At 47.1% G+C, this 26915-nt stretch overlaps 1 protein-coding gene across 4 annotated transcripts in view; it reads right to left on the reverse strand.

Annotated features, from left to right (window-relative positions):
- Nucleotides 1–26915, reverse strand: part of KAZN (kazrin, periplakin interacting protein) — a 747507-nt gene that overhangs the window by 219495 nt on the left and 501097 nt on the right. Inside the window, exon 4 of one of the 4 annotated variants that reach the window (XM_065421353.1) lies at nucleotides 20752–20767. The exons of 2 other annotated variants lie outside the window; for them this stretch is intronic. In XM_065421353.1, coding sequence (XP_065277425.1) covers nucleotides 20752–20767 — 16 coding nt within the window. Of the gene's footprint in view, nucleotides 1–3809; nucleotides 3832–20751; nucleotides 20768–26915 lie in introns of all 4 variants that reach the window. One more of the 4 variants, XM_065421354.1, reaches the window with a different exon arrangement.

Raw genomic sequence — 26915 nt, forward strand, 5'->3', positions numbered from 1 at the left:
ATCCCTGCTAGCAAAACGCGAAAAGCTCTGGGCCAATCCTCCCCCCCCCCCCTTGCACTTGGCTAAATGCAGGGAAGGATTTCTTTTCAGCCACAGGCAAACAGCCCAGTAGGAACGGCCACCTCAGTCCCCTTAATTAAATTCCCTTATTTCAACCAGGTTACCCTAAGCGATATCACTCTCCTGAGGATTACACAGCAAGATAAAGAACGGATGTTGCTTGAATGCCAGCAAACACCGGGACCATACGCTGCCAGGCTCTGTCAGGCAATGATACCAGATTACTTGCTACTAGCATGGCGTGGTCAAGTGTCCTACCATGGAGGACGGAATAAGGCTGCACTGCCCAGAAACCTTGTGGCAAGGCTTTTGGAGTACCTCCAGGAGAGCTTCATGGAGATGTCCCTGGAGGATTTCCGCTCCATCCCCAGACATGTTAACAGACTTTTCCAGTAGCTGTACTGGCTGCGAATGCATCCCAAGTGCTCAGGGCAAATTAATCATTAAAAATGCTTGCTTTTAAACCATGTTTTATATTTTAAAAGGTAAACTCACCTGAGGTCCCTTCCATGGGGTCATGGTCTTGGGTGCTGGCTTGGGAGGCTTGGGAGGGTACTTCAGTCAGGGTGAGAAACAGTTCCTGGCTGTTGGGGAGAACGGAGAGCTGGGTGCTCTCTGCCAGCTCGTCCTCCTCCTCCTCCTCTTCCCCTTCCGCGGAATCATCAGGTGTCCCTGATGAGATTATCCCCAGCTCGGAATCCACAGTCAGAGGTGGGGTAGTGGTGGCGGCCCCCCCTAGAAATGCATTTAGCTCAGCGTAGAAGCGGCATGTCCGCGGCTCTGACCCGGAGCGACCGTTTGCCTCCTTTGCTTTTTGATAGGCTTGTCTGAGCTCCTTGACTTTCACGCGGCACTGATCTGTGTCCCTATTGTGGCCTCTCTCCATCATGCCCTTGGAAATTTTTTCATAAGTTTTGGCATTTCGTCTTTTCGAACGCAGTTCAGCTAGCACTGAATCCTCTCCCCATATAGAGATCAAATCCAGTACCTCCTGTACGGTCCATGCTGGTGCTCTTTTTCGATTATCAGCCTGCATGGTTACCTGTGCTGATGAGCTCTCTGTGGTCACCTGTGCTCTCCACGCTGTGCAAACAGGAAATGAAATTCAAATGTTCCCGGGGCTTTTCCTGTCCACCTGGCCAGTGCATGCGAGTTCAGATTGCTGGCCAGAGCGGTCACAATGGTGCACTGTGGGATAGCTCCTGGAGGCCAATAACATCGAATTGCGGCCACACTAACGCTAATTCGAATTGACAAATTCGATTTTGGCGCTACTCCGCTCGTCGGGGTGGAGTACAGAAATCGAATTAAAGGGCCCTTTAATTCGAATTAAATGGCTTCGTTGTGTGGACGGTTCCAGAGTTAATTCGAATTAAAGCCACTAAATCCGAATTAAAGGTGTAGTGTAGACCAGGCCATGGCTTACAATGCAGTCCCAGCTAAAAGGGCAACCTATTACCAGTATTTGACCTAGCTTGCTGTGTGTGGTGGAGAAAATACCTTTATGATCTTTGTGAAGCGTCTTGACTTATTTTTCTCACAATGTGGCCCTGAATTCAGCTCTCTGTGCCTTGTGCTCTATATTTTAGCATCCCTGGTGCTGGCTTTGTTAATGCATTTGGTTTTGGCTCCTTTTTGCATTTGGTTTGATCCTTACCTAGTTTCAAAGGGTTATCCCAGGCACTGCATGGTACACTGGTTAGAGCAGGGGACTAGGAGTTTGGGTCCCTGGATTCTGCCACCATCTTTGTGTGTGACCTTCAATTTTCTCCTTTGTGTGTGTGTGTTTGTTTTAAAAGGTGAATAATAATACATTCCTACACAGGCAAGGTGTGCGGGGTGAGGCTTTAATTGATGGTTTGTAAAATTGCTTTGAGATCCGTGACAGGGTGTTCTGTAGGTCAGGACTGTAATTAGAGCTGTTTGAATTAATCTCAGGTTTATTGTGGCCACACTGGAAGTGCTGTTCTAATTTGGAAGGCCCTCTAGTTTAATGCGCCTACTCATTATTGGTTGATCACTTCCTGCAAGAGCGAGGTGTAGTCTGATCACAGGACAGGGAAACAGGAACTTGCCTGACTTCTAATCCTGGCTCAGACACACTGTCCCTTGGTGGCTCCTTTAACTTCTCCATCTCAGCTTCCCCATCTTGGAAAAGAGGAATAAAGCTACTTCGGCAACTACCTCAAATGGGCATCGTGGGGACAAATTAGTTGTTTGCAAGGCATTCTGAAGATGAAAATATCTATAAAAATACTAACAGAGCCCTTATGGGGAAGTTCTGAAGAACGTCATAGGGTGGACACCAACAGGCTTCCCTACACATTTAGTAGGATCCTATAGCAGTCAGTCTAAAAATGCATATGATGGGATTATCAAAAACAATGAACTTTGGCCTAACTCTGCCCTTATTGGCATCAGTGGACAAAAACTACCATTGATGTCAACAGGAAACAAGTTAAGCCAGGCCTGAGCTCTTCTGAAAATCCCCACGCATAGGCCATGGGATCTTTTCAATGGGTTTATTAATATTCCTGCAAAGTTCTATAAGCAGGGATAAAGTCCTCTGAATTCTATAGAATGCTTTAAAAAAACAAACACTACAGAAAGTGTGTGATTTTCTGTTAAGTTCCATAGGACTTTTCTATATTTAGACTGACATTTACTGGCCCAAGAGACAAACTTTCAGGCTCCACAGAGCTCAGCCTGAAGAAGACCCCTGTGGAGTTCAAAAGCTTGCCTCTTTCAGCAACAGAAATTGCTCCAGTAAAACATATTACCCACCTCTCATATCCTGGGACCAACACGGCTGCAACAACACTACAAACCACAGATATTTAGACTGTCTCTATGACTTTGTACAGCACCTAGCACAATCGGGCTCTGATCTCAGTGGTGGTCTACGACCATAGCAGAAATAATAACGATGATGAGAATAAGAGGAAATGAATGATCCCATAAAAATGTTTCACAGTGACTAAAAGCCCTGCGCATCGAGACAGCATTTAATGTACCGCAAATACACCATCATCATCAACAGTCCACAATTATGCTGAAAAGACTTCATAAACTGCATTCACAGAGCACTATGAGATGACAGAAGAGTCATGAGACTGGTTAATTTCCATTCCTCATTACTGCACTGGCAACAAGGACAAATGTTGTTGTGCTGTTTCCCCTGCTCTCAGTTACACTCTACAGGCTGTCAAACAACAGACTAATTTGGTACCATTTCCTGCACTCATCACACTTTCTTGTCATAAGAATTAGGGTAGTTATCACAGAACGTTATGCCTAATGGGTTCTGGTTTCCTTTAGATATTTCCATTCTGATGCTAAAACACTGTAATGAGACTAAGAAAATGGCCCACAAAATTAATGATAAAGATCAAATAGAGACAACAAATTTAGCAAAATAAATAAATAAATAAAATCTATAAATAAATCATCCATCCCAATTAGAATCTAAAGATGGTAACTGAGAAATCAAGGAAAGAAAAGGCACAACGATGCATTCCCAGGAAAACGGGCTTCATTTCTATTGCAGATCTCAGAGTGGATAAAAATCACCAACACAGGTTCAATGTGGGACTTACAGAAGGTAATAAAAATACCAGATCCTGCAACTTTTGCATTAATAGTTCCATCGAAACCAATGAGATTACTCACGTGTAAGGATCTGCACGCTAAGGCCCTGATCCAGCAAAGTATTTAAGCTTAACGTTAAGAACATGAATGGTCCCACTGGCTTCCATTTGTGTAAGTGCTTTGCTCCACTGCAGCCTAAGGGTCAGATCCCAGTCTGATGTAAATCGGTGGGGTTTGCTTGACTTCAGTGCAGCGATAACGATTTACACCAGATGAGGATCCGGCCATAAGATCATGAGCTACAATGATCTACTGCTGTTAAGGGAGTGGGAAAAACCACAAACCAAATTTTAAATGCAGTTGTGTCTGCTCCTGCCAGGGAAATGTGTCTATGTTGTTTAAGGGCTTTTTCCTTCCCTCAAGAAAATCTAAATAAATAAAAAATGGAAAGCACTTGGAAACCAAATCATACACAATTAATCCATCCCCATGGCAAGCGTCATAGCAAGGAAGGAAAAATGGCATCATTTAGGAGGATTTGTTCATTTTATTTGTGGGCTATACCATAGTATCAGAGTTCACGGTAACAGCATTATTAGTTTCTGCCCAGATGTTGAATCTAATGTGCCTAAGTGCTGTATATGTTTTCAATGCTGCTCTCACAAGGTTGCTTAATGTCCATTCCCCCACCCAACCCTCCTCATATCTGCTGAAATAACGGACAGCAATTTCTCTTGATGGTTAAGCAAACAACTGATAAACAGCATGGTTCCTCTTTGCTAATCTCAGGCAAGCCTCTGGCAGATTCTCTCCTCCTCTTTTCTTCTAAGGTTAATGGAAATCTAATAGGATACTTCAACTACGCCACTGCATGGAAAATGGCAGCAGAGTAACCCTATTTTTATTAAAATAACAGGAGTACTTGTGGCACCTTAGAGACTAACAAATTTATTAGAGCATAAGCTTTCGTGGGCTACAACTTAGTCTCTAAGGTGCCACAAGTACTCCTGTTATTTTTGCGGATACAGACTAACACGGCTGCTACTCTGAAACCTATTTTTATTGTAAGTAAAGCAGAAGACTGTGGCATCGATCCTGTAAACTCTCTTTCTTGCACAAGGAGCCTTTGTTCGGATCAGCCCTATTGAAGTTAATGAGGTTATTTGGGCTAGTAACGGTTTGCAGCATCGGGCCGATTCACAGGATATCCAATACAGGTGTACCACAATAATAGCAATGGACAGACACCATAGGCCAATTATTCAAGCAGCCGAAAGCTTGCCTCCATTTTTGCTCAAGTAATGACGGTCTACAAAAGTGGGTGTGCACCTGTTTTGACTATGCAAAATAGGATGGCTGGTCACTCAGCTGGCTGTAGGTGCAAAAAGGGATATACCAGCTTTTGAAGGTCTAGCCAGCTGTGTATGGATTTGTTACGTTTCAGGATGAACTGTACCTGTGACTTCCCTCAGTGTCTCCCTCCAGGCACCTTTCAAGTGACAGACCTACACTTCGCACTTCTCGCAGATCGGAATCCTGCAATTCACCCCACTTTAGACTGGATCAGCAGGTTACAGCACCTCCCATTTCCCATATTACCCAACCATATTACCTCCAGCAGGTACAACTGGGTTTGGCCCTTGCTCTAGAATCCTGTCTGGGAGCTGTGACCCAGTGACAGACCAGCTTGTTCAAAGGGAGTATGAGTTATTTACCATAACAACATCACAAGCAGAGAGAAAGAGGTTAAAGTAATAAAACTTATTATCTCACCTAAACCTTGTCCTTTTCTTGCCAGTTTAGGCAGATTCCACCTGCCCTTGTCAGCTCTTCTGAGTCTAAGCTTCAGCCTGCATCTCTGCAGACCCTTTCTCTCAGAGTCCATTTCTCAGTTCACCAGCAGACGTTTATCCATTTAAAAGGTCTTTTGTCTGACCCGGGACCCTGAACCTGGTCCAAAATGGTTTGTGTGTTTCTCCAGAGAGGATCAGAAGTAGTCTTTGAACAGTGGATTCCCTGTATTGTCCATTTGAGCACCAGACTGTTTAAAGTCATTAACTGGGGGCCTGCAACCCAAAAGGTAACTAAGACAGCCTTAACCCTTAACAAGCAGCACCATCCATCAGACCCACAAAGACATATTGTAGACTACAGACACGTAGTAAACTAGGCAATCTCCATCTCCTTTTCATTCAAGCCATGTATATACACATTATAGCCAGCGCATGCATATATATATATATATATATATTCGGAATTTTCAACAGGATTTCCAGAGAGCTATTGAATATTCAGAACTTGTGGGTGTACAATATACAACAATGAGGTTGTGAATGAATCAAAAACATGAAAAACTGAAATTTCAAGAAGCTGGGGAATTATTGAATTATTGCATGTAAAGCAATGGCAGAGTGTGATGGGTTGGATCACAGAAACCGCATTGGGAGCTGCCACCTGGGGGTTTCTGTGATCCAACCCATCACACAGAGGATTGTACATTTAGTGAAATATATAGATAGACCGAGAAGTGCCTTTATTACAGGGGTTCTCAAACTGGGGATTGGGACCCCTCAGGGGGTTGCAAGGTTATTACATGGGGGGTCGTGAGCTGTCAGCCTCCACCCAAACCCCGCTTTGCCTCCAGCATTTATAATGGTGTTAAATATATAAACAAGTGTTTTTAATTTATAAGGGGGGGGTCACACTCAGAGGCTTGCTATGTGACAGGGGTCACCAGTACAAAAGTTTGAGAACCACTGCTTTATTACACGCTACAATGAGTGGTTCAGTGGGAGTTCAAATATTACATGAGGAAAAGGATGCTTCAGAGTGCTAGCCTGGGTCTTGGGGGAGACAGATTCAGTTCCCTGCTCCACCACAAGTTTCCTGTGTGACCTTGCGCAAGTCACTTTGCCTCTCTATGCTTCAGTTTCCCATCTGTACAATGGGCATAATAGCACTGCCCTACCTCACAGGAAGGGTGTGAGGATAAGTGCATTAAAGACTGTGAGGTGCTCAGATACTGTAGTAATGGGGGCCATATAAGTACCATACATGGATTGGAGTGGTACATAAAATAGTAACTGGGTGTCTTGGGGAGGAAAAGGCAGCCAGCAGGCTCCACAAGCTGCCTGGGATGGGTGGTTGTGCAGTTACATAAAATCCTGGCCAGCTCCTCAAAAAAATGGACAGGTTACATGTCCCCTGGTGGATTTTTTCTGCTTTAATGTTGGTCCTTCACGGACATCTGCCTAGCAATATCAACAAAAATATCTTTATTCCGGGTGGCTGGCCACAAGAGCTTCCTGCACCGATACTTCTCCCTAGGTGGCAATGAGATCCAGGGTCTCAGCATGACCCCAAAGAGCTGCTCCAGGCATCTTGTGGGATTTCTGAAGTATTATTGGAGGTATTGTGATAAACCTGAATCCAGGAGCAAATGGACAAAATCTGTCTGTGCAACAGCTTATAAATGGGAAAAGGGACATCTAGTCAACTTGACCCCAGAGCAGGGGAGGGCACACAGGTAAACAGAGAGGTCAGTAATGGTCGCTGCAAAGCTGTGTTGGATAGCTGCTGGAAGACCGCCAAAGTAATTCACAGCAGCGTTGCGTGCACATGGACAATAGATCGGGTCTGCAGCAAAGTGAATTCACTTTGAAACAAGACTCCAGAGTTTGCGATAAATGTGGAGTCAGTGCACTACAATGAATAGCATTGTGCGTACGCAAGTATTTCCAAAGCCGATTAAATCAAAAAACGGTGGATTAACCCCTCCGACCCCGTGTAAACAAGCCCTTAGTGGCCAGTGACGGAATCTAAAGCAAAACAATGGAATGAAAAAGAAATGGCTGTAGCAATAGCAAAACCAGACCCATGTGAAGCTCTAAGGTTATAGTTCACCAGAGTCCATAGGAACATTATTTCCAAGTTTGCTACATTTGGGTTTGCTCTGCCTGAGTTTCAGTTTTGGATGAACCCAAAAAAGCAAAAGGAAGAATCCACCATGCTCACCTGGTTTTACACAAAATTATAAACCAATCCAGGTTCCCTCAAAAAACTAGAGAACTTTTTAGCTCAAGTGGTAGGAGTTACACATTTGTAACAAAATCCCCCAAACAGCTGATTTCTGCCTACTTTAGGTTTTTTTCCCCACAGAGAACATTTTGCAGACAACTAAGTCCCTCTTCACCCAGTGGGCTCCATTTGGAAAGGAGTATAGATCAGAAAAAAAAACTAGCTGCAAAGTTTGCATCTGGATCTGAACGTTCCCAAACAATGAGGATGTCTGGATTTGGGTTTTGGTTCAGTCTGGTCTCTAGTACAACTGTATTTTCTATCCATCATCTACAGGCTTTTGTATGGATTCCCACCACTAGAGCATGTGAGTGCGGTGGTCTTCCTACCAAACCATGTTACTCTCATTACATGACAACCTCCAGCATGGCATGAGTGGGCTGTTCATCTAGGCCACGTTTTTCAAGTGGTTCTGTTTGCTTTAGTTATTGGGCACCCTACTTGAGTCCCCTTGATGTCAGCTGCACCTCAGTCCCTGTAAAAATCATGGAGTAGGTCCTCAAGGAATCAATTCTGAAACATTTGGAGGAAAGGAAGGTGATCAGGAACAGTCAACATGGATTCATCAAGGGCAAGTCATGCCTGACTAACCTGATTGCTTTCTATGATGAGATAACTGGCTCCTTGGATATGGGGAAAGTGGTGGACGTGATATATCTCGACTTTAGCAAAGCTTTTGATACGGTCTCCCACAGTATTCTTGCCAGCAAGTTAAAAAAGTATGGATTTAATGAATGGACTATAAGGTGGACAGAAAGCTAGCTAGATCGTCAGGCTCAATGGGTAGTGATCAAGGGTTTGATATCTAGTTGGCAGCCAGTATCAAGCGGAGTGCCCCAGGGGTTAGTGCTGGGGCCGGTTTTGTTCAACATCTTAATTAATGATCTGGATGATGGGATGGATTGCACCCTCAGCAAGTTCGCGGATGACACTAAACTGGGGGGATGAGGTAGATATGATGGAGGGTAGGGATAGGGTCCAGAGTGACCTAGACAAATTGGAGGATTGGGCCAAAAAAATTTGATGAGGTTCAACAAGGACAAGTGCAGAGTCCTGCACTTAGGAAGGAGAATCCCATGCACTGCTACAGGCTGGGGACCGACTGGCTAAGCGGTAGTTCTGCAGAAAAGGACCTAGGATTACAGTAGACAAGAAGCTGAATGTGAGTCAGCAGTGTGCCCTTGTTGCCAAGAAGGCTAACGGCATACTGGGCTGCATTACGAGGAGCATTGCCAGCAGATCGAGGGAAGTGATTATTCCCCTCTATTCAGCACTGGTGAGGCCACATCTGGAGTATTGTGTCCAATTTTGGGCCCCCCACTACAGAAAGGATGTGGACAAATTGGAGAGAGTCCAGCGGAGGGCAACAAAAATGATTAGAGGGCTAGGGCACATGACTTATGAGGAGAGGCTGAAGGAACTGGGGTTATTTAGTCTGCAGAAGAGAAGTGTGACTGGGGATTTACTAGCAGCCTTCAACTACCTGAAGGGGAATTCCAAAAAGAGGATGGAGCTCGGCTGTTCTCAGTGGTGGCAGATGACAGAACAAGAAGCAATGGTCTCAAGTTGCAGTGGGGGAGGTCTAGGTTGGATATTAGGAAACACTTTCACTAGGAGGGTGGTGAAGCACTGGAATGGGTTACCTAGGGAGGTGGTGGAATCTCCATCCTTAGAGGTTTTTAAGGCCCAGCTTGACAAAGCCCTGGCTGGGATGATTTAGTTAGGATTGGTCCTGCTTTGAGCAGGGGGTTGGGCTCGATGACCTCCTGAGGTCCCTTCCAATCTTCTCTGATTCTAAAGGGGCCCAGTCATCAGAGGGCAGGTGCTCTGCACATTCTGAAAATCAGAGGACATCTATGAGATGTTTCAACCTGGGGACTCAAAACTCACTAGTTTCTTTTGAAAACCTTGACCCCAGTGCATATAAATAAATACCACGGATGCAGTACAGTGCCTGGTTTGCCTATCCTTTCAACCTTCCACTGCCAGAGGCATTTCTCGATTATACCGCCCACCCACCCCAGAGTGAATTTTAAGGAGAACAAGGCTGCTACCTCTGATGCCATCTCACATTGCAATCTGCATTTCGACTTCAATAAAATTAACACAACAAAAGCAGCTCCAGGAGGACAGGTAACAGGGAAGTATGTGATCACTTACACGGGACCAGCAAAGGGGAAGTGATACTGCTGAAAATCCTATAAAACAAACCCAATCTATCGTTTGCTTTTTACACCATGTCTCAGCAGCACCCTAATGAGAGAACATCTGTTACGAACACATTCTGGGTTTTCTCTTTTTGTTAGGATAGAAATGTTTTGCTTTGAATGCAAAGATTAAAAGCACTTACTTGCCCATTAAAAAAAAACAACCACCAACCTTAACCAATTACCCTTTGAGGTTGTAGAGAGATCGATCACACACACACACACACACACACACACAAAATGTGATTTGGAGGCAGATGTGAATTGCATCTTCCTAAGCCAGTGGTTCTCAAGCTTTCTGGGCACAAGACCCATTTGTAAATGTTTATGGGCTGTTGGGACCTATGATAATAAATAAATAATCTTGGGGGGAGTGCCTGGGGTGGTTTCAATCAGGTCTTGCTCCGTGGGGGGGTTGTGTCCTGCCCGGCACTCACCCAACAGGGATGGCTCCAGCAGCTCCTGTGCTCGGCTTGGCTCTCAGCTCTGGGGGTTGCAAGCAACCTCTGGGGTTGCAGCGCTGCTCAGGTTTGGCCCCATCCCCCTGACGGGACCAAATTTGTGCGAGTGGAGTTGTGACCTAGCTCCTGAGGTTGCAGTGCCACTCACTCAAATTTGGCCTACCCAGAGACTCCTGTCATCATGACGGCTGGGCCAAACCTGAGTGGCGCTGGGACCCCAGAGGTTGCAGTGCCTGGAGCAGGGAGGCGAGCCCAGCCAGCCCAGTGGGACAGGAGCCACAGTAGCTGCCACATGACCCTTTAAAACATTCTGGCGACCCAACCCATGGGCTGAGAAACCCTGTTCTATGCCACCTGCCCATGGGTAAAAGGTGCTTGCACAGTGACAACTCTGGTGGTTCTGCAAGGAGAAGGAAGCCCTAAAGTGGGATCATGAATCCACAGGAACCCCCTATTTGCACCTTTGGGAACCCTGGCCTTAACCCCAAACTGACCAGCACTGTTCATTTTTGGATGATGTTGTCTGGCATAGTGGGGAACGGAGACAACGTGCGTCCTGGGGAGTTACTGCCATTGTTTGGTTCTGCGCCAGCTGAAGCCAGCGCAGACCCTAAAGTCAAACTAATAGAATGGTCACTGCTAAAAATCAATCAATCAACATTTAACACAGCACAGTACCTGAAACCCTGAAGATATTTCCTATTCCAAGTGCAGAGAAATACTGCAGTATCTCAGATGGTAACTACCGGTGAAGTCTGACCACAGTACATATGACGTGTATGTGTGCAAGATGTGCAATCGTCTGCGCGCACACACACACACACACACACACACACACACACACGTAACAAGGCCCAACCAGAACCACAAATCAAAAGCCATCCGCCTCCATGAATTCCAGGGGCAAAGGGTGTAGGGGAGATGGGGAGCAGGGGGCAGGGAATATCATATTCAGATCCCCAGTTCCAAGCTTACTTTTAGGGTTGTAGCTCCATTTTGGATCCAAACCTGGAAGGGGCAGGCAGCTTCTTTAAAAACCCAACCTAAATTCATATGCACCTTTTGCAAACATCCCTATACGCAGTGGGCCAAACCAAACCCCCTGGATCTGAACATCCCCGAAACCTGGATCCAGATTTGAATTTTGCAGCCTCTCTTAGTACGCCCCCCCTTCCCCCAGCTTGATTTTCTCACCATGTCTCAAATTCTTCCCTGGCTCCTTAGCACTACTGACAAAACACTTATTGGTGGGGGCAAAGGACAGCAGCATCCCGCACTGCTTTTCTTCCTGAAGATCTTAATAATGCAAACCTCCTGGAGCAACTTGGTACGCTAATTAAATCCATTTCTTGCAATCACTGCAAACTGGAGTGTGACTTACCTGAAAGCCTGTAATTTGCAGACGTGAAGGGGAATGGGATATGGTGGTGCTCAAACATTACCAGCAACGAGGGTTAGAATATTGATTACAAGCTCAAAAATGTAGACACCCTGTGTGAGCTTTAAACCCCTGAACCCAATCAAAATCAATATTTTCCTCTTTAAAAAAAAAAAAAAGGCTGGGAGAAAAGTACATTTAATATGGATTCAGTGTTATTCGGGGTTTTACATTATTCATTGGATCCCATCCTATGCCATGCTGCAGTGAATATATTATCATAAGTGATGATAGAGAAATTACTGCTCTCCTAAGAAAATTATAATAAAGCAACAGCCTTGTGTACTAATGGCGCACTAAATTGCCACTCTCCAATTAGCAGCATGCAATTAAGCCTGGGTGCTCTGAGCTTGTGTCTACTTGTAGATTTACTCCAGTAAGACTGAGAATAACAAACAATGTTGCAGCTACAGGTCAGTCTTCACTGGCTCGAGGTCTAACTTGAGCGTTGCCCCCAACCCGACGCCTGTGCATGCACAAAAATCTCTAGTTTGAGTTAGATGGTGCTTTAACCTCAAGCGAGTTGCCTCATCTGGGAAGTCTGGTTTGAAGCTTGGGTGCTGCAGTGCTGATGCTGGAGCTAGTCAAGCAATATGCTGCTAACTGTGCAGTAATCCAATCCCCCTCTGCAGCTCCAGTGCTGGTTTGCAGTGTGTTCGCTCTCACTCAAGCCAGGCTCTCTCAAGAGGAGTTAACTGGAGGGTAGATAACTCCCGATCAAACCACAGTGAAGATAAAACCCTCTATGGCAAAGGCCAAAGACTCTAGAAACTTTCCTTTGTTATTTAATCTTTGCAACTCCCCCATCAACCAGGAACAGATTGCAAAAGTCTTGACTCCCAGTTACTCTTTTCCCCCAGAGCCAGGAATAGACCCTGGGAATTCCCGTATTCTAACCACAAGGTAACATTCCCACAGAGCCAGAACAGAATCCTAGCTTCTATTGGCCACTCTAACCACTAGCTCACGGTACATCTCACAGATTATGCAGCCATGCTCAAAAGGCTAAGCACCTTTCACCACTGCAAGTAGCTGACCACTCCTGTTTTGTTTCAGTCCTGCGGTCAAAGTCCAACGGTTTTCATCTCCTCTCCCAACCTGCTCAGATATACGCAATGTGACTCTCCCGGATCAGATTTAATCATGCACAATACATCTTCAAGGGAAAAGTGGGGAAAAAAATAATCAAAGTGCTGTTTTGTTGCTCAGTCAATATTGTCTTCCTCTCTCACTGCGTTGGCTCGCTCTAGGTCATACAAGCATGCCTGGAACCCAATCTCCCCCACACACGCACAAATCTCTTTCAGAGAGAGGTCATGGCTACCTTCAGCTCTGCTCATTCTGTGCTGAGGGTGGCTCGAACTTGAGCAGCTCCAAATCGATGCTCTGCCTTCAGCCTCCACCCCGTCCTATGGGAGGACTCCAGGGTTCCGCTGAAAGGAGCCAGCCAGTTAGGTGGAGAGCGGAGGACTACACTGCTGAAATACAGCCCCCTTCAAGGCAGAAGGCAGTTGCACAGCATGTTACACAATAATGGATTTGGAGACGCAAAGGGGCAGGTGAAATTTTGTCTAAGGACATTTTCCTTCCTCTTTGCTTCCCCTTCCTACATTCCCAAGCCCTGATCCCTCAGCGCTCAGAGAGCCAACAGTATTCAAGGACTCGTCTGAAAGAAGCCCTCCCTCTGCTCCCACGTCGAATGACCATTTATGGAACACAATTTACTTGGGAGATCTGGGTTCAAGTCCCTGCTCTGCTACAGGCTTCCTTGGGCACGTAACTTAGCCTCTCTCTGTGCCTCAGTTCGCAGTCTTCCCTAACCATTATCCCTCCTCTCTTGCTTAGTAGAGACATTTGTTTGCGGTAACAGGAATTGCTACACAGGATGAGATCAGTGGTCCCTCTAGTCCAATATACTGACATCAGCCAGTTCCAGATCCTTCAGAGGAAGGTGCAAAAAGCCAAGCAGTTATGGGAAAACCTACCACCATGGAAAGGTTCTTCAGACTTCCAGAAGCTGGCTTAAGCCCTGAATCATGAGTTTATAGCCGTTCCAAAACTCTTGGCTATTTTTTTTAGCATACACTATTAGAACTAGGCTATTCTGATTAATCCTACATGCCCAATGCCTTTTTTCAATCCTGCTAGGCTCTTGGCCTCAGTGATATCTTGTGGCAGTGAGTTCCACATTCAAAGGAAGGGAAGGGAAGGGAGACACTGCGTAAAGCAACAGGTTGTTCCTGGATGGATGAGGGTCAGAGCAGCAAACAATGATCTCTTCTTCAGGGGAAATTGCTCATGTGGCTTCCAGGGTGGGGGCAATGAGAGCCCTGAAAGGAGTTGTCAAGAAAAAAACAAAACTGAGGGGGGAGGGGCAGGGAACCACACTAAGAAGGGTTAGTAAAAATATTTTAAATGAAAAATGTACTGCCATTTGTAAGATCCACGACACCAATTTCCATCCTCCATTACATGCATGATTTCAATAGCACTGAAGGTGTGTAACTGAGAGCAGGTTTTGGGACACTATCTTTATAAACCAGATGCTATTGTATTGTGTTTTTGTTTGCTTTTTAAAGCCACGCTTTAGCTTTCACAGATAGGTTCTAATAAGAAATTCTAATGGGTCATCATTAACTACTCCATAGTTTGCATATTGGTATGGAAAAGCTTCCTATAAAATATCTACCCCTTGCATTGTCAAAATGGGCACATGCACTGTCATGCTTATCAGTATGAATGGAATTTACCCATAACGGCAGTTTGTCTCACTGAAAACTGGTTACATTCCAAATGCAAATAAAAGCCCCGTTCTGCATCCCTAGCTTCAACTGGACTACTCACATTAGTAAAGCTTTATTAGGCACACTTAGAGTACAGACAGATTGAAAGCATACAATTCACATCCAGGTCTGGATTTGAAATAACCCAAATTTGGGGGTGTGGAAGAGAATTCCAGGGGCTTGGTCCAACCCACAGTACAGTTTGGGGCCACTTGCAACATTCAGATTTGGGAACAGATTTCAGACACTCACAACATTTTAAGTGTATTTGGATTCAGGACCGTCTCTCATCAATGTCCAGTTCAGCAAAGCACTTAAGCTTGTAGGGTTTAAAGTCAATGGGACTTACGCCTGTGCTTAATATCAAGCCATGAATCCATATTTTGTTTTACTCGTTGATTTTAAAAGCTATAGAAGAGTGAAGTGTTGTTATTAGCAAAAGAATGATGGAATTCAAACACAAAGAGCTGTGCCATCTGCCAGCATTTCTCAGAACCTGCTTCTTTGGTCCATTTAAAAAAAACGGAAGTCAGTCCTTATAAAGTAGATTGATCATAAAAATCTGCTGCCTCTTTGGAACAGACTTAAGCTAAATGGAGCCAAACACCTAGACAAACAGACAGAATAAACTTTTAATCACTAATTAGAACATGTTTTACTGAAAGATACAAATGTTCTGATGGCTAATTAATAGAGGCAGTGCAGGCTAACAGGATTTGGAGACGTGCATTGGCTAGGATGATGGTAATCACAGCCGATGCTGCAGGGCTTTAGTGGATTGCCTGCAGGAATCAAAGAAGAAATAAACGGTGGCTGAAATGACACAGCCTTACATAAATTACTCAGTAAGTTCTGGGCTTCTTCTATCTTCCTCCAAAGCATCACATATGAGCCAAGGCTGGAGGCAGGATATCAGACCTGACAGACCAGCGGTCTGATCTGGTATGACAGGAAGCAGGATGCCGGAACTGATGGGTCAATGACCTGATGTGCTATGAAATAGCCTATGCTCCTGCTGTGTGTTGCAGATATTAAGTGTAATACTCACAGTGTAATACTCATAAATCATTTACAAAAAGAAAGGGGAGAAAATGAAGGTCTGATTAGCTCATGATACTCCAACAGAACTCTTCCCCGGAGAAACCTTTGTGGTTGGAAAGCGCCTTTTCAAAGCCTATTAATTCTGCTTTTTAAAAAGAAGAGGCAACCTGAATGATTAAAAGGAAAAGTTAATGGCTCATGCTAACAGCTTTTACAGATGACTGTTTGTAACAAACACAGCGTGTTGGTTCGGTTCAGTACATTACGGAACAACTAAACGTGCAAAGAAACCTTCCCCGCTGTGAGGTGAGAGCTGAGAAAAATCTTCATTCCTGAGCTCTCTGAGTTACCACTAGAGTCAGCGAGTCTAGAGCGTTCGCTACCCTGCAGGACTGAGGCCTCATTTGGTAAATCAGAATAAAAAACAACATTAACTCTTGGACGGGGGTGAGAGGGCCAGAGTGATCAGTGAAGTCTCTGCCTTTTGGTTTGACACGGGAGTGTTACCTAATGGTGAGACCAGGGAACTGGGATTAAGAACACAAATTGGCCAATGACTGACTCGCTGTATATCCTTGACAAATCCTATCTCCTCTCATTGCCGCAGGTTTGCTCTTCTGTAAAATGAAGAGCATAGGGACTGCCAGGTTGGATCAGAACCAAGGTCCATCTAGCCCAGTATCCTGTCTCAGAGTGGCCAGTACCAGCTGCTTCAGAAGGAGAGGTCAGAACCCTGCACTAGCAGAAATGGGATAATCTGACTCCCACATCAGGTCTCATCCTCCTGATCAATAACAGTGAGAGATTGGCTTAAACCCTACAGCCTAAGGGCTTTACCTACCTCACAGAGGTGCTGAGCACTTAAATACATTAGCCCTTCATTCTCCTCTCCCTTTCAGTGGGGTTACCCCCAATGTCCACCAGTGAAAACAACCTGGTGTAAAACTATTATGAGAGGACAACGAGGCCCATTAGCGTCTCTAAAGAGAGGCAAGATGCTGAGCCAGAAGGCGCTAGCTAAGGTCCAGTCTACACTTAAAAGTTCGGTCGCCATAGCGACAGTGCCGAGGTGTGAAAAATTCACACCCTTGAGCGCTGTAGCTATGCCACCCTAACCTAGGTGACGACAGGGCTAGCTACTGCCACTCAGAGAGGTGGATTACCTAGTGATGGGAAAACCCTTTCCAATGCTTCGCTGTAGGAAACCTCTACACTGCAGTGCTACAGTGGTGTAGCTGCAGGCCGTACACATGGCCTAGAGAACTGAATTATCGCTATGAGGCCCGATCGGCTAAGTGAGTGTCCTTTCAGTTGCCACATTTACACACACATCCCGAAAAAATAGGAAATACGCTGGCGCTTTCTTGGCCCAATTCAGCAGGGTTTAGTGAAGTGACCTGCCCCTTCAAGCTGGGTTATAAAAAAAAAAAAAAAAAAAAAGATAGACTAATGACTACATAACTTAAAGAGAAGCCTCTGAGGATATAAATCCTAATATTATCCATTTGACATATCCCATGGCACTAATCCGTCCCCTCGCAGTGAAATAAATATTAAATGGACCATCATTTGGTGACTGATTGAAAAAAAAAATCAACTTCTCAGCAGACTAGCTTTCACAGATGCATTTTACATATATTTTAAAAACATTTCTTCTCTTTCCCCACCCTCTTCCATTTTCCCCACGCAGCTGCCACACTTCTGGAGCAATTTTTTTTTGGTCATCTCAGGCCAACACTACAATCTGCTTTAACAAACTTGCAGGGCTGCTTAGCGACACCTACCTCCTTCCCCTACCTCCTGGCTAAGTGTCCAGGTCAAATAACAAAGTTGAGCCTTGTGTTGGTGTAATTTGCTATGTCAGCGTCAACAGGACGGCAACCTCAGGAGCAGTTTATTGCTCAGACAAATTATCCTTTATCACCTTTACAGGCATTTAGGATCATTGGCTAAACCTATTCTGCTTAGTCCATGTTGAGAAGAGAGGGAATTACAAATCGCCATTTATTTACACATAACCACAGTTCGCCTGGCTAGACACAGATCAGTTCGGTCCTCTAGGATTTGACCGACTGAAGCGCTGTATAGTAGGGTCCTGTGACTGAGTTCACTCACCGCTAGGCACCCCCGGTGACCGGGCATGGGGGTCACAGCTCTTGCGCTGGGCGGGCGCCCCCTGCCGACGGTTGCTTCAGTGGTTTCAGGGGGTGGTTTCTCGGTCAATAATTCAGCCCTCTGGCTGGGTCACCATCTTAGAGTCCATCCCTGCTGGGGTCCCAGTTGTTCAAACTACAAGTCGCCAAAACGTCCAACATAAAGAAAAATCCGTCCCCCATTCTGCAGCTCTTCCTCAGCCATCCTCAGCTCAGCCCGTAGCCCTCTTGCTGGGCCCAATAGCCTTTGCAGTGGGTTTATACCTCCCCATTCCTGAGAGCTGGTAGGGGAATCCAGTCCCACCCTCAAGTCTGAGCACTGGCCCCAGGATCCTGGACTGAACAGCTAGGTCTGCCCCTTTCCCTGTGCTGCAGCTTTCCCTGGGCCACTTCCTACCCAGCCTCTCAAGTCCTCCCCTGCTTCTCTCTGTCTCTTCCCTGCTTAATCAGGGTCTACCCCAGGCCTCCCTGTCTGGACAGCTTTCCTTAGCTTCTTGTCTAACTCTTCCTACAACCCTTTCCCAGCTGGACGTTATCACCTCTTAATCCTGGCTCCATTCCCACTAGTGCAGCCTCCTTCTGCTCATTATGGGGAATTATTTGATTCCCTCCAGGTGGGGATCATTCTGTAATCAGGTTGGGTTAGCCCCAGGGTGAAGCCACCCTGCTATAGTTCTCAATTCTCCCTGTGTGAAATTCACCCCTGTGCAGAGTTGCCAGTAGCACAAAAATGCATCCGTTACACCCTCCACATTAGAATTAAGTGGGATGTAAGCAGCACGTAAGCCTTGTGCTGGACTGCTGCACAAGGGAGAAATTCACCCCCTGTTCAGGACTGGGGTAATGCAATTCCCCCTGAAATCAAGGGGAGTTTTATTACTTGTTCCCTCCTGGCAGAGCACCTAAACTCTGCAACTCGAAAGTTCAGCTCCTATAGTTCAAAGCTATTATACTCTGCAGTTCCACTCCCGCAGAGGGCGAAGAGCTGAGATTCAGTTCAGGTGGGGTCCAACACTCGGTTGGGATTAAGGCCCCAAGTTAGACCTTTCTCTCTCATTGACCCCCAGGCTTTGATTTATGTTTCATTCTGCCATGGCATGGAGTCAGCAAAAGGCAGACAGGTATTCTTAAATCACCAGATTATACTGCAGCGTTGCCATATACCAGGGGTGGGCAAACTTTTTGGCCCAAGGGCCCCATCTGGGTATGGGAATTGTATGGTGGGCCATGAATGCTCACGAAATTGGGGCTTGGGGTACGGGAGGGGGGTGAGGGTTCCAGCTGGAGTGCGGGCTCTGAGGTGGGGCCAGAAATGGGGAGTTCAGGGTGCTGGAGGAAGCTCCAGGCTCAGGCAGAGGGTTGGGGGGGGGGAGGGCTCCGGCTGGGGGTACGGGCTCTGGGGTGGGGCTTGGGATGAGGGGTTGGGGGTGCAGGAGAGTGCACCGGGCTAGGACCGAGGGGTACAGAGGGCGGGAGGGGGATCAGGGCTGGGGTAGGGATTTGGGGCGCGGGAGGAGGTCAGGGGTGCAGGCTCCAGGTGGCAATTACCTCAAGCAGCTCCTGGAAGCAGCGGCATGTCCCCCGCCGGCTCCTAGGAAGCGACGCGGCCAGGCGCCTCTGCGCGCTGCCTGGTTCACAGGCACCACCCCTGCAGCTCCCATTGGTCGCAGTTTCTAGCCAATGGGAGCTGCGGGGGTGGCGCTTGGGGTGGGGGCAGCGTGCAGAACCCCCTGGTTGTCCCTATATGTAGGTGCTGGAAGGGGGACATACTGCTGTTTTTGGGAGCCGTGCAGAGCCATAGCACACATGGAGCAGGGCAAGCCCCCGACCCCACTCCCCAGCTAGAGCGGGGCAAGCCCTGGACCCTGCTTCGAGGGCCAGATGAAAACATCTGAAGGGCCGGATATGGCCCCTGGGCCATAGTTTGCCAACTCCTGCCATATACTGTATATACACATGTGAGTGTTCTTGTGCAAGAGACAAAGTGAATAAAAACAAAGTCGATATTTTTGGTAGGTAAGTGCAACTCAGAAAATAAGGTAGCACACTGGTTTGGGATAATTTCAGGTACACAAGCAGATCCAACCGTTCTTTGTGGTGTTCTGAACAGTGGCCTTTCTGTGATCCCAATCCTACAATGAGCTCTATGCACGTGGACCTCGATGCCAGGTGATTTCAATGGTGCCCCCACAGAACTCATTGCCTAAGTTTGCCCAGTGGGGGCAGCTCTGCCAGCATGACAATTTGATAATCACATCAGGACTTCAGGCTATGACACTTTGGTGCCTGCATGAAAACATCCCAGCTCAGTGACGCGGCAGGACAACATTGCATCATCATGATGTGGCATCAGATCGTTATTGTGTAAGGATGAAAGGACACAGCTCCATTTACAGCCCCTGAAACTCGTGTAGGTTATGTCTGCACTGCCGTTGGGAGGTGCAAGTCCCAGCGTGGGTAGAGACTCGCACTAGCTCTGCTTGAGCTAGCACGCTAAAAAGAGCAGTGGACGTTGCAGCGCTGGGGGTGGCTCGGACTGGCCATCTGAGTCCAAGCCCGCCTCACCCCCTGGGTCTGAGCTTGGGCAGCTAGCGTGAGCTGACACCCATGCCGCAACCCCAGCTGCAGTGTAGACATACTCTTAGGGACCCGGGAATGCCCCCACAATTCCCGGTTGCATAGCGCAAGTTTAACCCCAGAAAACACCAGAGGTGAAGTCCGCACCTGGCTCAAACCCCTTTATGCCAGGTAAATGGGCCAGAGCAACATAATGAGGCCCTAAAAGCCCTGTATCCAGCCAAGGTAGGATTCCTCCTGCAGGCACTGTGTAGGCACTTATAAGGAGCCCTCCGAGGACCCCCTCACATGCCCTGGTTTAAAGCCACTTTAGCCCCTTCCTGCACCCTGGCTACACATTCTATGCTGCACCTCGGACAGGGTGACCGAGTGTCCTGCAGAGCTGTGAGAAGGAGCCTGGCTAATTCACCCAGTGGCGTTGCTTCATGCCCCTGATAGACAAGCTCCATCCCTGCCATACCAATCATGGGAAGATGGAGAGTGCTGGCCTATATTTTTTACTTATTTATTTATTCTGGGTTTTGAACCTTTAGGCTACACCCAGGTCATGTTTTCAAGCTTTTCTTCACCATTCTGAGGGCCAGAATGCTGGTGATGGTTGTTAGTTTTTGTTTGTTTGCTTTTATTGAAAGCTGAGATTTTCATTTATTCATCTGACTCCAGGAGCTGGGGCTTTAAAAAATACCTGCACCTAATATGAGAGTTGGCAACGCTGGATTGTGTCTAAACCAAATCACACTGATTCAAAAATCAGACCCAAAGGAATTCATGACTGAGCACAACACAGACTCTCACCTCCAGTTTGGAGAATTATATTAAGAATTTCAATATGAAATGTACCACTATAAAGTATATTTCAGAATGTAATACACCTCTACCCCGCTATAACGCTGTCCTCGGGAGCCAAAAAATCTTACCATGTTATAGGTGAAACCGCGTTATATCGAACTTGCTTTGATCCGCCGGAGTGCGCAGCCCCCCGCCCCCCGGAGCGCTGCTTTACCGCGTTCTATCCGAATTCGTGTTCTATCGGGTCGCGTTCTATCGGGGTACAGGTGTATTTGAAAATTTTGCAAGATCGGGACTCAAGACCTATCCCTTGGAGGTGGGAAAGCATCTCTCATTGCTATTCACCAACGTGCAAAGCAGCAACTTAACCTTTAAGGAAAAGCTCAACTTCATTTAGTAACAATCCTTATCTACAGGTTGGGGGGGCAGAATCATTCTACTGAGAACAATATACCATCGATAAAAAATAACTGTACTGCAGCAAGAAGACCAATAATATGGCGCAGGGTAGTATAGAGACTGTCTCTTTCTTCTAAAATAGAGGATTAATGTAGTGGCACGTTACAGCCAGGCAGCAGGAAAGCTGCTGCAAATTCGGACGTTTAAAGGGGTACTGTCAACTTAAAGACCATCCGTCTGTCTAGGTTTTTGTTTTGTTTTTTTAAAAACTACTTGTTGTTCCAAGTGATCACTAACGTTACTAAGAGATCAGCGCAGAAAATACATTTCAACGTATTTATTTTGTGCCCTGGCAGCACTTTGCAGATAGGCTGCTTTAAAAAAATACCCCAGCCTAGAACTGCACAGCTCCCATTACATCTCAGCATCCCAGCACGGGTCAGTTCCACCATTGCCCATGGATGGAGAGTTTATGTCCTGATCCTGCAACCACTTAATCACATACTTAATTTTACTCAGCCGAGCGGTCCAGATTACTCCAGGGCATAAAGTTACTCACATGCTTAAGTGTTTGCCTTAAGTCTCCTTCCATTTGTTTGTGGGTCTTTCCTGCATCAACATGCCACATTGATTTCAATGGGATTTAGGTGCCTGGGTGCTTTTGCAAATCCCACTAAAGGCCTATGGGCATCTTTAGGCACTTAAATACCTTTAAATCTGGCCATAAGTACTGTAGAAGCAGGGCCAGCTCCAGGCACCAGCTGACCAAGCACGTGCTTGCGGGGGCACCTTATAAGGGGCGGCCAATGTTGGGGTGGCGGGGGGCGCTAGCGGTGTTTTTGTTTTTGTTTGGCGGGGCGGCGCTCGAGGGTTGTTTTTTTTGCTTCGGTGGCGCGGCGCTGGGCAGGGGTTTGGGCGGCACGGCATGGCGCTCCGGGGGTTTGGCCGGCACGGCGTGGCGCTCCGGGGGGGAGGGTGGGGGTTTGGCCAGCCCGGCGCGGCGCTCGGAGGGGCGGGGGTTTGGCCGGCCCAGCGCTCCGGGGGTTTGGGCGGCCCGGCGAGGCGCTGGGGGGTGGGGCAGGGGGTTGGGCGGCCCAGCGAGGCGCTGGGGGGGGGGGGGTTGGGCGGCCCGGCGCGGCGCTCGGGGGGGGAGGGGGTTCGGCGGCCCAGCACGGCGTTCGGGGGTTTGGGCGACCCAGCGCTCGGGGCGGGATTTTGGGCGGCCCGGCCCGGTGCTGGGGGGGCGGGGGTTTCGGCAGCCCGGCCCAGCGCAGCGCTGGTGGGGGGGCGGTCGGCGGCGCAGCGCTCAGGGGGGTTGTTACGGCGGGGCGGCGCTCTTCTTTTTTGCCTGGGGCAGCAAAAAAGTTAGAGCCGGCCCTGTGTAGAAGTGTAAGTCTCATTTTCAAAAATGACTTAGCCAAAATTTCATTGCAAGTCACACCAAGGTGCCCAGGGGACAGAATTTTAAAGGTATGTAGGTGCCTAAAGATGGAGATAGGCACCTACTATATCAAAGCATCTAGGAGCCCCAGTTGTAAATTAGGACCCCACTGTGCTAGATGCTGTACAAAAGAAAGAACCAAAGAAGAGTTCCTGCCCCAGAGATCTTACAATCTAAGCCCAATGGGATATTAAAAAGCACCTACGCAGGTTAGGTGCTTAAGTCCCACTGATGTCAACCTTATACAACCTTATTTTCTAGCATACTAATACAATTAACTTTTCCAGCAGACACCTGTTGTAATATTTAGTTTCCTTCAATCCTTCAAATAACCATACATGAGCTTACATTTCCCTCTGCCACTCACTATCAGAAACTTTTGACCTGAATCACATTGCAAATTCCAAAACTTGCAAAAAGTATTAAATTCTAGTGGAAGGGTTTACACAGCCTAGAAATTTCATTTCTCTCTGTTTGCTGTCAGCTTTTTCAGAGCAGCTCAGATGTACTAGTTTTCACGACAACGCATAGAATCTTTAAAAAAAAAAAAACTATAAAAATTGTTTTATGCAGAAGGATAACAGAAAAAAAATGAACACTTCTGTCTGTGTTTCACAGCCTATGCTGAAGCGTTGTTAAAGTCCTGACAAATATTGTAATAGGTGCTTTCTTTGCAGTACTGTACTTTCTGTATATCTGCATTGTCCTTGCATCACATGTACACATATTCCATTGATAAGGATCTGGAAGGCTCCCACAGCAAGTATTTACAAACTATAAACAGGAAAAATCCTCACCTGTCATCAAATTGCAGCGACATGTGGGGCAGAGCATGGCAGCTGTCTGATAATGCACAGCAACACTACATAACAGTTCTGGCCAGTAAATGAAGAAAATCCTATCTTACTGAAATGATGTTAAAGAGCTATAAAGATATAATAATAATAACAACATGTATTTAGGAAGTTTTAACAGGTTTACAAATCATTGTTATGTAAAATCAGAAACAAAATGATCATCATTACAACAGAGATTTTATTTTTTGGTATTATTTCTACCTTATTTATTATTATAAACTAGCAAGGGAATTTAGACAGACTGTAATTAACAGAGCTGGGAGAATACTGCATAGGGTTACCATATTTCAGCAAGCAAAAAAGAGGACGGGAGGAGCCCCGCCCCTGTCCTGCCCTAGCCCTGCCCCTGTCCTGCCCTAGCCCCACCCCTGCCCCTTCCACTCCCTCCCACTTCCCGCCCCCCTCAGAACCCCCAACCCTCCCCCTGCTCCTTGTCCCCTGACTGCCCCCTCCTGGGACCCCTGCCCCTAACTGCCCCCCAGGACTCCACCCCCTACCTAAGCCTCCCCTGCTCCTTGTTCCCTGACTGCCCCCTCCTGAGACCCTCCCAACTGGCCCCCTAGGACCCTACCCCCTACCTGTCCCCTGACTGCCTCAACCCTTATCCACACCCCCACTCCCAGACAGACCCCCGGGACTCCCACGCCCCATCCAACCACTCCCCGCCCCCTGACAGCCCCCTCCCCAGAACTCCCAAGCCATCTAAACCCCTCTGCTCCCTGTCCCCTGACTGCTCCGATCCCTCTCCCCACCCCTGCCCCCTGACAGCCCCCCCCCAGAACTCCCAAACACCCCCCCCCCCGCGCTCCTTGTCCCCTGACTACCCCTCCTGGGACTCCTGCTCCTAACTGCCCTCCAGAACCCCACCCCCTACCTAAGCCTCCCTAAACTCTAAAAGCCGGACGTGTCCGGGGGAATCCGGATGAATGGTAACCCTAATACTGCACAAACATCTGTGCATATCCACTTGAATGTGGAACAGTGAGGTTTACTAGTTTCAGGTGAATTCTAATCCAGGGATAGTGAAAAGGTCTGGCAAAAGTCAACACAAACCTTGCTAGGTTCCATCATTATAATGAAATATAAAGCCTGGCACAATGGGTTCAGGTTTTGTTGCAAAAGTCTGAGCTTAACCAGTGACAAAGGGTCAATTTAGTGGGCGGCCTTGAAGGGGACCTGAAAGCAGAATCAGATTTCGAATTGCCTGTCCTGAGTGGCTAAAGAAAGCTACGTGCTTGAAGGAGATACGCTTAGTGGCTGGTGCAGAACAAAAATGAGTGTCCAGAGTAAGCTCATGCAAGCACCGAAGTCAGTCACGGTGCTGAAGTAAAGGCAAATGCTGCTAAAGTCCCAAATTTGGAGGAAGCAGTGAAAAAAATGAGCAGCTTTTTGCAGCGACGCTTGAAACAGTAAAAGAACTTGTTTGGTCCCTTTTCGGATGGAAAAAACATAATACATTAGTTCGCAACAATAACACAACAGCACAGGTTTCAGAGTAGCAGCCGTGTTAGTCTGTATCCACAAAAAGAACAGGAGTACTTGTGGCACCTTAGGCCAGGTCTACACTACCGCGGTAGTTCGACAGCTGGCAATCGAACTTCCGGGTTCGATTTATCGCGTCTGGTCTGGACGCGATAAATCGATCCCGGAAGCGCTCGCCGTCGACTGCGGTACTCCAGCTCGGCGAGAGGAGTACCGCGGAGTCGACAGGGAGCCTGCCTGCCGCGTGTGGACCGCGTCTGAACCGTGGTAAGTTCGAACTAAGGTATGTCGACTTCAGCTACGTTATTCACGTAGCTGAAGTTGCGTACCTTAGTTCGAATTTGGGGGTTAGTGTAGACCAGGCCTTAGAGACTAACAAATTTATTTCAGCATAAGCTTTCGTGGGCTACAGCCCACTTCTTCGGATGCATATAGAATGGAACATATATTGAGGAGATATATATATATACACACATATACAGAGAGCATGAACAGGTGGGAGTTGTCTTACCAACTCTGAGAGGCCAATTAAGTAAGAGGAAAATAAAAAAACTTTTGAAGTGATAATCAAGGTAGCCCAGTACAGACAGTTTGATAAGAAGTGTGAGAATACTTACAAGGGGAGATAGATTCAACTCCCACCTGTTCATGCTCTCTGTATGTGTGTATATATATCTCCTCAATATATATTCCATTCTATATGCCTCCGAAGAAGTGGGCTGTAGCCCACGGAAGCTTATGCTCTAATAAATTTGTTAGTCTCTAAGGTGCCACAAGTACAACAGCACAGATAGTCTGCACAGAGAACTGCGCCAAAGGGCCTCTACTGAATGCGTGATGCAGGAGTTTGGAGCAATAAACATGCAGGTTGCGTGCACAAATAACATCTGAATCGATATGCAGTGTTGTGGCCATGTCGGTCCCAGGATACTCGAGAGACAAGATGGGTGAGGTAATATCTTTTATTGGACTAACTTTTGTTGGTGAGAGACAAGGTTTCGAGCTACGTAGATCTGTTCTTCAGGTCTGGGAAAGGTACAAAGAGTGTCACAGCTAAATACAAGATCCAACAGATAGTTTAACATAAGTAGTTAGCACATACGGGGGCGGCAGGTTTGTATAATTTTTAGTGGTGCCCAGAACGGGTCTAAGTCCCGCCTCCCCACCTGCCTAGTAAGCCAATATATAATTAAAATAATGTAAAAATGGACTGGAAACAGTAAATGTTTAACAGTTTCCCTATACTGCACAATGTGGGGGTGTGGCAGGGGGGTTGAGGGCTCTGGCTGGGGGTGCAGGCTCTGGGGTGGAGCTGGGGATGAGGGGTTTGGGGTGTGGCAGGGGCTCAGGGCTAGGGCAGAGGGTTGGGGTGTGGGGGTGAGGGGTACGGGGTGGGGCCAAGGATGAAGGGTTCACAGTGCAGGAGGTGGCTCCGGGTCAGGCAGAGGGTTGGGGTGCGGGAGGGTGAGGGCTCTGGCTGGAGGTGCAGGCTCTGGGATGGGGTGGGCCGGTGCCGGAGACGAAGAGTTTGGGGTGCCAGGCCCTGAATATTCCTAGAGCCC

This window comes from Emys orbicularis, chromosome 22 (assembly GCF_028017835.1).
Source record: "Emys orbicularis isolate rEmyOrb1 chromosome 22, rEmyOrb1.hap1, whole genome shotgun sequence".
Taxonomy (NCBI): domain Eukaryota; kingdom Metazoa; phylum Chordata; order Testudines; family Emydidae; genus Emys; species Emys orbicularis.